The sequence below is a fragment of the Mytilus californianus genome, unplaced genomic scaffold, assembly GCF_021869535.1.
Source record: "Mytilus californianus isolate M0D057914Y unplaced genomic scaffold, xbMytCali1.0.p SCAF_8, whole genome shotgun sequence".
NCBI lineage: Eukaryota > Metazoa > Mollusca > Bivalvia > Mytilida > Mytilidae > Mytilus > Mytilus californianus.
In genome coordinates, this window is record NW_026262734.1 from 57,358,188 (window position 1) to 57,371,365 (window position 13,178).

A 13,178-nucleotide genomic window follows, 5' to 3' on the forward strand; every position below is an offset into this window, starting at 1 on the left:
ATATCCATTTGACGTGGCTCGGTACTTATACATCCCGTCATTGTGTTAATTTTCTATGATAATTCTTTTCTTCTTGTCTTTCATATTTGCTAATGTGCTTTGTCTATATGCTTTTTTATGTTTGTTTGATACATATATGACGTAGCTTCGTATCTATACTAAGTACATCATTGTGTTATTGTACTATGGTTAAGGAGTAGGTCCGGTATGGGCCAATTTTGGCCTCAAATTTCAGGTTCATCTGACGAAAGATTTTGGACACTTTTTAAACACTTAAGTGTCTATTTTGGTTGACTCTATTAGTTTATGTGAAAGATTTTAACTGATTTACTTATTAAAAACACTCCGATTCAAGCTTAAATGTGAAAAATCTATCAAATATGCCAAAAAATGTCACTTTTCAGATGGTTTTTGCCAAAAATGAAAATGGCCGCATCCGTTTTCATCCTCAACCTTTATATATGTTATGTGTTATCATGAATTACAACTTACATTTCAATATTAAGAATGAACACAAATGCGGCCACTTTCATTTAAGACGGAAACCGTCTAAAATTTAACTAAAATGCTAAAATTGTGAAGATTTCAGTAACTTAGCATGACTTAATGATGCTAGTTGCCGATATATGTGCATTGTATTGTCAAAAACAGCCCATATTTATGTAGCAGAAGCATTCTACTTTCCAATAAATAACTAAAAGTTTTCATTTTAACAATTTTGTAAAACTGCTTTATTTTGGGGCCAAAAAGGGGTCTTACTGGACTTACTCCATTGTGTATTCTCGTCTTTAATTTTTGCTTCTATTCTTGAAATGAATAATGTGGATGATATTCTGTGTAAAGCGTCCAAATTTTATTTTCGATTTTAACATGGAAGTTTATAAAATTGCTCTATTCATATTTAAGATAGACATATAATAATATAGTATATCTTTCTAAAAATCCGGTCATGATCCTTCAAGAATTCTCAAACGAAAACATTGAAACGGCTTAGAAATTAGAGTTATTAAAATTTTGAAGTCCAATAAAAAATCTGCCTCTCTCTTATGATAAAATTGCATTGAAGTAATTGAAGTCATAAGTGGACTCTTAAATGAAGTTATGGCCCTTGAATGTTGATTTTTCACAACATGAAACGTTTTCCATATTCTTAAACACTATATATAGAAAGATTAACCCGAATAATTCAGTCCCTACCCGTACTTCATCTATCCTACTTACGACGGCCTGAACTCATAACTTGATAAAAAATCTTCACGAACTCCGGCTTTTGATAGGTGTAAAAGAGGTTAAAATTAAGCAACAAGCTAATTCTAATTGACTGTCTGAAAAAAACATTTCAGTTCAAAAGTTGTACTGATTACGTCATTTTAAGTTTAAATCATGTGGTATTCAATGAACAACTGTCATATTCCTAACTTAGTACGTAGAGAATAGTGGAATATTGTTCAAAATTTCATAAAAAGGTCAAACAGATTTCTTATGCCTTGATAGAGCGTTATTGTTACTGGCACGGAACATCATCGTCATCATCAACACACACGTCATCATCACAGAATTATATGACTTTTCAAACTTTCTTTTTCGCTTTTTATTTCTCTCTCTCTCTCCTCTTTTTACCTATGAAAGCTAGTATTATATTCTATAAACTGTTTGCTTTATATGCATGTCCATTATATTATACTATTATTGTAATCTTATATTGTATTATGGAGAAGACTTCATAAGTATGATTTACTTGTGTCTAATCCACTTTGCTTTAATTCAGCAAATAAAATATGTTTAAACTAGTGGATTAAACCTGATGTTTTAGCTTGCTTAACCTCTTTCTTGTATGACAGTCGCATAACATTCCATTATAGCGACAACGATTCGCGAACAACACAAGCAGACGAAACAGGCACAAATGTAAAAAAGTAGGGGTAAACATTGTGTTATTATCTGAATCACTATAAAAACAAACAAATATAAAACAAAGAAACACACAAAGGCTTATATTATTTATTCGATATAATATATTTGTTGACTCTATAACTGTATACCTTAAAATAAAATTATGTTTATTTACCTGTGTACGTTGTTTTATTTTGCGGCACATTGTCCAAGGTTATGGTTGTCTTTCTGAAATTGTTTAACATCTCATCCCTTATTTCATTAATTTTGTATTTACATGGTGTCATATGTAAAATTTATTCGTTCAGTGTATGTGCACTTGTTTTTTTTGTTTGTTATGTATTTTGATAGATTTAAGACATTTCAATTGATTTTGTTATAGTGTGGCGTTCTATGTTGTGGTTTTACACTATTTATCCAGGTAGGGGCGAAGGTTGGTACCTATCAAAACGTTTAAACCCGATGCATTTGTTTGCACCTGTTCTAGGTCAGTTGCCTGACGTTCAGCGGTTGTCGTTTGTTGATGTGGTTCATAAGTTTTTCTCGTTTCTATATGGATAAGACCGTAAGTATTCCTGATTGAATGGTTTAACAATAGTCATTTTGGGCCCTTTATTGCTTGCTGTTCGTTGTTAGCCAATACTCCGTGTTGAATACGGTACTTTGACCTATAATGGTTTACTTTTACAAATTGTGACTTGGATGGAGAGTTGTATCCTTGGCACTCATACCACATCTTATCTCCAAAGCTAATTAGCAAAAATTAAAGACTTGGAAACAAATAATTACCATAACACAATTACACAATGACGGGATGTATAAGTACAGGATAAAATGGATATCACCAAAAAATAGACTAAACAGTACAAAGGTAATATTCACAAAGATAATTAAAAAAAATACTATAACACGTTATTAAGATGATAAACAACACCAGTATCCAGAATCTTTACTTCAAGACCATTCTTTATTATTTTTGAAGTTGAAACATGGAATATTTATCAACAAGGTCTTGGTACCTTCTGATGAACAAAGCGTAACATATTTGGCTAAGTTTCGAGTACAATGTATTATTTATTGATATCGAAATTAAATTATTATCTGCTTAATAAAAAAAATATATATATCACAAACAACTGATTTGAATATATTTTCTTTTCTTTCAGAACTCAGATACGAATCTCGAGTAAGGGACCTCCACGTGGTGAGATTTGGAAACGGCTTAACATCACGCTGGCTAACTCCTTACACACCAGTAAGTATTGAATATCCTTGAGGTTATGTTTGTTTATTGGGGTAATGAAGCATTGCATTTCACACCTAAACTTCGTACTATGGATGACTTACTGACGCAAACTGAGATTTCCTAGCAACGTAGATTGGGGTTATTTGGTTAAAGTTATGATCTCATATAAATTCGACGAACCTTTGTTGCTGTTTCAGGCATTTAACAGTTGAACGGTATATGGGTTGAATACAAAATAAAAGACGTTTGTAGGCTTTATGAACAATTTAAAAAGATTTCAATTTCGGTATAGAAAGATTATCTTCAATTGAATATTGGAACCTTTATAAAACAAAATCAGTTATGAATTTAAAATTGAGGCGGTCATGAGTAACAGATAGGTTAATCATCACTTGTGCTCCTGTCGTCTTTAAAAGAAAATCGACGTTTCAAATGTAATGCATTAGAATAAGCAACTAGTATACAGTGTCATTTCATGTTACCAAACTGTACTGTTTCTTTCGAGGTTAAACCAAATGATTATAATCATGATAATAATATCCACTTAAACATGTAAAACTTACGCAATCATTTAATTTGCTTAATCTTAACTGTTACAATGTATATTGTGAAAATATCAAGAAACTCCAAGGTAGCGAGAAAAACGAAATTCAAAAGTGCAACTAAAGCAGACAATCTCATGATCATTAACATGATAAAGGAAACCGCTAAAAAAGACAAACAAAAATGAACAAACATAACATAACACAAAAAACCACAAATATATCAATGCAAATCTATCTTTAAACCATAAGTGAAAACAGTTGTTCCGGAAGAGTAAGTGGAACACTTCATGTAACTTATTGCATGTATAATAAATTTGAGATTAGTCTCATCAGATTATGTCAAGGGAAGGGGATTGGATGCCCTTTATAAATCTCGTGTGGCTAACATTATTTTTTGAAGTTACCTTTATCAGGATCACTGTAACTCAAGCAGTTGTAATTCCGTGATGTAAAAATACATATATAGCAGCTTAAGAGAGCACTAAAAAGATACAATAAATTCATGTAACTTCAAAAATTGCATTGGGTAGTTGAAACCTCACTTTCTCAGTAACTTTTCTATGTATCGATTGATATATGGAAAGAAATGTTATGTATGTCAGTGCCAAAGAACAGACTACTGAGGTGCGAATGGGACTAACAGTACAACAACTGTGGTATCAACCCGGTGATAGTAAATGAAAACAAAACTTAATATATTAAATAAATTGAATTATTTAGGGTCGCTAGTTAATGTTAGCTATTTGACATCCTGTTTACATTTGCTTGATGTTAAATGGATATAATTTTCGAACAGACGATAGACTTTAATTTCAGACGCCAAGTGATAACATAAGCTTGTATTTAACCTTCGAGAGTTATAAGCTAATAATAATTGTCCTCATTGCCCATATATTTATAACAAACAAGTGTATTATTGTGCTGAATACAATATATTTATCTAGGTTATTGAGAAAGTGATATCTAGACGACAGGTGATATATCTGCTCTCAACTACTTATTTTGTACGAAGTAATGTAAGAAAATAAATGTGTATGTAACATACTGACCTCAGAAAAAGTATTAACTAAGTTGGAGTAAGGCTGTCGCGTAAAACATATTTTAAAAGAGCGTTAGTAATCGTAAAATCGAGCATAAAAACAATTTTAAATGTATTTTTATAATTTAACAATTAGATCCGATATTATATATGAACTGTTATTTTCTCTGTAGCTATGTACTAGTATATGAGAATAAAATCATTCAAATAAACTGGTTTGATCTGAAATTGGGGTTCATAATTTGGTTAACTGGTAAGGCACACTGAAAGTTATTTTTTTCATGAATGTACCTTGGTTAATAAACATTTTCAGATATGTTTCTCCTTATCAACTTATATATTGCCGTGTGTCTATGTGAATGTATGGCCGCAACAGAAACATCAAGTAAGTCAGAACAGAAACATAGCTTAAAAAGAGTATGTGTAATGGTAATGCTCTGTCTTGTTGGGTCAAATGCATTGTATAAATTTGATGCAGAGCAATAGTTTCATATGATAAATTGACATGAAAACAGCAGTTTTCTATCATTTACATCATGGTAGAAACAAAAAAAAAACTTTATTTATTCAATTTAATCAATGAAGAATCGGAATGGGATAACAAAATTATTGTTCACGAGGAGTTGCATCTTGATGTTATACATAGTCTATTACTAAATTAATATTCACAAGTTGTGAAATATAAACACCGTATAGTAAGATTGTGCCAAAGGAACATCACCATCCAAAAAGAGAAAATTAACAATAGGGAACAAAAAAGCGTCCCTTTTACAATGATACACATTAATCAAATTGCAAAATTTAAAAAGAAAACAAATCACATAAGAGCACACAAACCTGAAAGTAAGGGATCCGTTAATACGCTAAAACATAAGAAGCTAGATGACCAAAAGGCATCTAAATAGAAATGCAAAATTCATCTGGAGTGAAATTTGGCAAATGATATTGGGACCTAATTGTCTTAGTTATATCTTTATTTATTACATGTAACGGGGACTTTTTTTAAAACTAAATGAAATTTAAAATTGTCCAAAAATGAAATGGGCGTTGAACTAGTCTGAGGTGATCATCTACCCGACGTCCAGACCCTCCCCCTGTTTATGTGTAAACCCCCTACCCAATGTTTTTTTTAATTTTTCAACCGAAATGAATAGGGTCTTTTTGCATAATGTTCCTCACTTTCATCTCATTGAAGAAATAGAATTGCATGCATAAACGTCCAAATCCTTACTGTGTCCACACTCTTTGTTTCAACACTTGCCAAACTGTACCGCGATTTCGCAGACATCTTCTGGTATTGTCTAATGTTAACCCTAGGGGAAAAGATAGCCTCCTGAGATGTAGCCTCCCAATATGAGTTGATTTCTATTACGTTATTTTTAGGGTTTTGAGACTATTATTGATAAATGTACAGATGTTTATAATTTTTTTGTGTGCGTATGCGTCTGTGTGTGTCGATTTTATATTTGTATTGCAAAAAATGAGCACGAGATTGTCCAATATGTTTTCCTTCTGTGTGATAGTATCCCTTACATATTTTTTTTAAATATCTATTTCTTGGTACCACACTAGTAATAATTACACAATAGTGTATACTATGGTGGTGGTGGCTGTGGTGAAGTTGGTGGTGGTGGATACACATGATTGCACGGTGGATATGGTGCTTTGATGTTGGTTTTTTGTTCCTGTAATGTCTTTTTTTATTCGAAATTTCTATACCATTCTGGACATTTTGTATTGATCTTGTAGAGCTCTTTAAACAGGTCCGTCTTCGCTATACTAAGTGTTTATTGAAATTTCGTCAACTAAAAGATATTTTATATTCCTCAATGACCGTAAGTAGTACTTACACCTTCGTCTAAAATATGGATAGAGACCAAGTTTGTTAGTAGTGTTATACAACTGATGGTTACACTATCTTATATATTTCATCGTTGACATATGCAATGTCTTTTCAATCAAACAATGCGTTTAGTGTTCATGTTTAGTGTGGTGTTTAACAACACTCTTTTTGATCCTCTTTGCTGTCTTCTTTCCTTTTATTAGTCCGTTTTCTTCGTAGATTAGGAAATATATCTTTTATTTAAGACCGACGAATTCTTTAATAGAAATTCCGTTGGTATCGTCTTTCATTTTACCAACTACTTTCTGATTATTGATACTAAATATTAGGTTTCCATAATCATATTCCTATGTATCAAACAGGTGTTGGTCTTGTAACATGTCTGCATAAATGTCTTCTGTGTAAACGTTATTAAATAAGCTGTCCATATCTGTAAACAACAGTTGTGCTTTGCATCCGTATTTGTGTTTCATATAATTAAAATGAACGACGTGAATCAGCGATATGTCGAGTATGCTAAATCCAACATAGATCGGGCTGTTTAAGTATAGCTTCTGTTTAAACAAATGCACGGCTGCCAAATCCTCATCAAATATTTTGAAGGCATAAAATGCACGTTTGTGGTTGAGTTTCTGGCTTTTGAATGGTTGTTTACAAATTGAATATCGATGCTTTTCTCCAAATTTTCCATATTTTTACCGAAGACGGTGGTATCTATAGGTTTTAAAACAGCTTTCCCAAATTTGTTGACAGCAAGTTTTCTATTTTCTGTGTTAAAATCGATGTAGGTTTTCAACCATGGTCGTTGTTGAAATACTGTTTGTAATCCTTTGAATTCTATATCATCTTCATTCTTGGACTTATACATTGCTTCAGGTTTCTAAAAGAGGGGCAAAAGATACCAGAGGAACATTCAAACTCATAGATCGAAAATAAACTGACAACGCCATGGCTAAAAAAGAATTGAATACGTATTTGCTCTTTGATGGAAGATTTGCATTTCCTTGCATTTCAAGATCTTGCAGCAGTTATTTTGCATATAGTGATAGCATATCTTCTGTTATCTTCATTCTTTTAGGAGCCAGAGGATACTAGTCATTATGAAGATCGTTTAATTTCTTCGGGTAATCCAAATCGACTTCTTAAATGTAGTCATTCTTATTGTTATCATCAATCGAAACTCTATTGACGATATATTCATCTCGTCGTTGTCTAACCACCGAAAACCAGACACTAGCAGTGACTGAGACTGTACTTGACTCGTCCGTGGAGGTAATTGGCGTCCAAATAAGTTATGTGAATGATCATGATCAGTGTCGTATATAACTGTTGTTTGCTTTAGCATGTCGGAGTGTTATCATTGATATCTTCCTGAAATTTTCAAAGACGTCAGCTAATGCAATAACATCAGTGAGAACATATAGGCTATGATATTATCCCAGGTTTTATTATTCCAACTCCATCAGCACGTTTTCTGCATGTTCATAATCTTCATCATTTATTTTTTAAATCGATTGGGAGCTATGAAAGGCCTCTTTTGATGAAAGTTGTGTCTCAACAAATCCTACTACTGAATCTTCTTTGGCAAGATTATCCACAAGTTTTTCTAAAGACAAAGAAATGAATAGAAACAATTCAATAAAGTCCATGTATCTAAATGAAAAAGAAATATATTTCCCAATATTGTTGAAATACATTTCAGTTGTTCCCCTTGAATTTTACCAATGGCTTGCATGATCAGGTGACTATCATATCCTCTTAAGTTATTAAACGCAACCGAAATCCGATCGGTCAAGTTAAACTTGATTTTACATTCGTTATAAACCGCCCCTCTTGATGTTCGTGTCACGTGACAATGATCTCTAACTTTTTCTTCTCCAAGATCTCTGTGACATACATGTATATGCCATTTTACGGCGTGTTTAAAATTTTGTGAATATCTCCCAGTCATCTTTATTGTTTACAATGTTTGAATTTCTGCTGTATTTTTTCTTGTCCTTCAACCATGCGTTCCACAAATGTTCTTGGTGGTGTTTGACTGGATATAAAGCAGCCTAAATTGACCACATGAAACATTTGTTGTCCTATCATAGCATGCTAGGTTCTCAGTTTGAATGGGAGTGGAAAATAGGTAGATACATGTACGGGTCTATAACGGGCCATATATTAATATATATATATATAAATGGTCATGTCTGCTACTTTATCTACAGTACAGTTGCTTCCTTGTCTTTAGTACTCAATAAATGACGTGACCATTCTTTTGATAAACCTTGTTTAGCCTTTGTTTATAGCTAAAATTTCCACCAAGAAAGTTAGGAGTCTACATGTATGTTGAATGAAAAGTGTCAAGATAATACATTTACCTTATTCATTTATAAATTAAAATAGCAAAATTGCCGTAGAAAACCCTTTATTATTCATCACATAACTTTACTCCGAAATACCATTTTTACGAAAACTCGACAGTTAAAGTTTATATTACAAATGTATGCACTTAGGTTTTATACATTAACGGATATATGTCAATGCAATCAATATTCCTATATTATATCATTTTAGATTGGATTTTAATTCTTACCGGGTCATAGCTGTTTTTTTTACAATTAATATTATTTCATCTAAGTGTGTCATAAAGACATTTAACCAAAACTAGTGGCATTTAACGACATTTACTTTGTTGGTCCCTACGCCAATTTGCCAGTAAACACATATCAAACAACTTGATCCTAAAGTGTTGACGTCAAATCCTTGCAATAATCATCATGGAGATAACCCGAATTATAATCATGATATTGCTGCACGATCAAATGACATGAACTTGTTCAATTAAAACGGGTTTCTCTTAACTCTATCAGTATGATACATATAAAATAATCTTCTGTTCATTGAGGCAATTAAATATGTATGTGAATCTACGGCAGCTTAAAAATATTTGAAATTGCACAACATATAGTCAGGCTTACTGTGGTAATCAAAACCTAACATGCAAGAATGAATGCAGAAATATTAGTGTATCTTATTCAATACAACGATGACGCATTCTAAATATTCAGGTTTTGCTCAGCCTAGATTTTTTGCGTTCAGTTCTTAGATAAAAAGCTGTCGTCCTTATCGGTTATATACAGGAACTGTATTTGTTATTGTGTATCCATTTTATTTTGTTATTTTAATTGTATATTTTTTTGGTGGGGAGGGGGTGTGTTGAGGGGGAAATCGTTGATGTACTTTAACAGATTTAAGACTAAATTTTTCTTTCATTTTCATCGCTAATATTTATGGTTTCTAGACTCTGCAAACTCATAGAAGTCTGCAGTTGATTGAATAACGGTTTTTTGGTTTACGTCTTATACATGTAGAAATGAGCCTTGGTAATGCATTACACTTTCTGCAATTTACATGGAATGTTTGCAGTTAATAATAATTCTTTATCTTTTACATACCATATTCTAAGCTTTTAAAGGCCTCGACATGAAAAATCATGAAACAATACAAACGTAAAACCCTACTGTAAAAAACAACCTCATAGCTTGTCAATGGTTAGTATAAAAACTATTTACATTTTACATAAACAATTATAGATTACCTTAGCTGTACTTGGCAAAACTTTTAGGAATTTTGGTCCTCAATGCTCTACAACTTCGTACTTTATTTGGCCTTTTTAACTTTTTTGGATTCGAGCGTCACTGATGAGTCTTTTGTAGACGAAACGCGCGTCTCGCGTAAATACAAAATTTAATCCTGGTATCTATGATGAGTTTATTTACTTCAAACGAATAAATAAAACAGTCGTCCCATAACAATAAGCAAAGTCCATGCCGCATAGTCAGCTATAAAAGACCCCGAAATGAGAAATGTTAAACACTTCAAACGAGAAAATGAACGACCTAAATTATGTACAAAATAATGAGCAAAAAACATATGTTACAAAGCAACATTGTGTTACATTTGCTGTCTTACTTATAAACCAATCAAAATAAACAAAGACGTCATCATATTCAATATATGCAAATGTAATTACAAACCAAACTTTTGACAGGTGGTCAACACAATTCTGATGATCATTTAATTATAGCTCCCTGACATAAGCATTGATTAGAAATAAATTTTCTAAACAATATAATATTAAAAACAGTTAAAAAGTATTATATGGTATATCAGATTTCTTAATCTACATATTATATATATTATATTGATCATCATCTTACTTGTTGTAGTAAAATGGGATGTAAAAACCAAATCTGTCACCTACGGCGAAGATACGACTCTCACCTGCAATGCAAATACATGTTTACCTTACTCAAGTAAGCAGTGGTTTGGAGGTCCAAACTACGATTTGTTGTGCTCAGACGATTACACAGCAAATCCATATAAATATGAAATGGTGGTGGAATCTACCAGTCCTAACTTTGATCTCATGATAAAAAACTTCACATTTAGTGACGCAGATTGTAAATATACCTGCGTTTGTGGGTTGCTACACTTTACAAAAATGCTGACATTGAATAGTTTAGATTTCATTTGTAAGTGTAATTTTACTGTATATTAGTTATGTGTCAAAAAGATCTAGAAAAAAGTAAAAAAAAGAAAATCCAGTCTATAATACATAAAACTTGCCCAACACTACACCCACCAACAACAAGGTTGAACTCTAAAGGTACACTACACAGACGACCTATTTTCGATTTATCCACACGGTCGTCTGTAAATTTTTTAGAACCGATTGCATAGGGAACAAAGGGTAAGAAGAATTAAAAAAAAAATAATTAGACATATCTCTTCTATAGACTTTTTACTTTCATTAAGTCATTTAGTATGTATAATCAAAATACATTTTGTCGTAAATGTCATCGTAAAAATCATATAATCGAACTGCAATCGTTTAAAACTATTTGAAAGGGACACCTGTTTTACCTGTGAATTTTTGTGTTTCTTTGGTACATATGACGTGGCTCTGTACTTTTAAAGATCCCGCCATTATGTTTATTATAATGCATTATGTTATTGTTCTATTATAATTTTGAAAATACTTTGAACGACAAAATTATTTACTCGCTTAGTGGTATTAACCATATGTGGATTCTTAAAAATTCTCAAGAACTTCTGGATAATTTTAAATCGGTCTTTTACTGAAATTATTTCTAACAAAACTTTTGATTTTTTAACCCTGTATACCACCATTCCCCATGTGAAATTATAATTTTGAAAATACTTTGAATGACAAAATTATTTTATATTGACGTTTACATTCTGACGCCAAACACAAGACTCTTAGCAATGAACATGGTTGTTAAATTTGATAGATGCCTTTTGTGCTTCTTTGTTAAATATTTGTTTGTTTTTGTTCTAATTGAGATTGTGACACAGTGATGACTGTTGTACCCCTATTTTGACAATTTCACCTATTATGTCTGTTTTGTTCCCGCATCGTTGTAAATATATTGGAATTTGATGCGACTGTCATACAAGTTGGAGGTTTAGCGCTATAAAACCAGGTTGAATCCACCATTTTCTACATAAGAAAATGCCTGTACCAAGTCAGGAATATGACAGTTGTTATCTATTCGTTTGATGTGTTTGAGCTTTTGATTTTGCCATTTGATTAGCACTTATATCTAGAAATTGACTATGAGGGTCGGTTGAAAACAAAACTTTACGACAAAAGAGATGATTTCAGATTCCCAATTGTGACCTTTTCATTTTCAAACCAAGAGTTCCAAATGGTGAAGTTGAAATCATCACTTCGTAAATTTTACGGACGCCGTCACGAGTTGGATGACCGTTATGGAATATCCGTTGTACAGATGATATCGGATATGTTCCTTTAATATGTCATAACTACAATAGCGTTCCCTTTTCACGAATATGACCTGCCGAATAAGACTATTTACCGGCTTTGTAATAACATGAGCAGCACGACGGGTGCCACATGTGGAGCAGGATATACTTACCCTTCTGGAGCACCTGAAATCACCCCCAGTTTTTGGTTGGGTTCGTGTTGTTGTTGTACATATAAAAACAGAAGATGTGGTATGATTGCTAATGAGACAACTCTCCACAAGAGACAAAAATGATACAGAAATTAACAACTATTTGTGACACTTTGTTCACGCATCGATGTCAATATAATGGAATTTGATGCGACTGTCGTACAAGTGAAATGTTTAGCGCTATAAAACCAGGTTCAATCTACCATTTTCTACAATTGAAAATGCCTGTAGTAAGTCAGGAATATGACAGTTGTTGTCCATTCGTTTGATGTGTTTTATCATTTGATTCTGTTTTTTGATTAAATTTTCCTCGGAGTTCAGTATTTTTGTGATTTTACTTTTTAATGAAGGTTATTTGTAGAGTTTATGATGTTGAAGTCTGAATTCATTTTAGCCCTACTCCTAAACAGGAAAAAACATAGAGTTAAAAAAATGTTACATTCTCTTTTGCAGATGAAATAGATTTCCAAATGCGAAAAAAAGTTGCTTGTACATGTTATGTTTTACACGTCCTTCAGGTTTAAAGAGGATTTGTCTTACTACCCCATTTTACGTTCATGTATGCAGTCTTTATTTGACCATGTTGAAGAGACGTTTTTCTATGACAATTGAACGTTTTATT

General features: G+C 32.3%; 1 protein-coding gene across 2 annotated transcripts in view; it reads left to right on the plus strand.

The window, feature by feature from the left end:
* Window positions 1–13,178, plus strand: part of LOC127712507 (uncharacterized) — a 44,305-nt gene that overhangs the window by 25,750 nt on the left and 5,377 nt on the right. Inside the window, exons 3-5 of one of the 2 annotated variants that reach the window (XR_007987107.1) lie at window positions 3,060–3,148; window positions 5,037–5,108; window positions 10,784–11,089. Coding sequence is in view for 1 of the 2 variants with exons in the window: in XM_052218983.1 (XP_052074943.1) it covers window positions 5,039–5,108; window positions 10,784–11,089 (376 nt within the window). In the remaining variant the exon portion in view is untranslated. Of the gene's footprint in view, window positions 1–3,059; window positions 3,149–5,036; window positions 5,109–10,783; window positions 11,090–13,178 lie in introns of those variants that run through there. The other variant, XM_052218983.1, reaches the window with a different exon arrangement.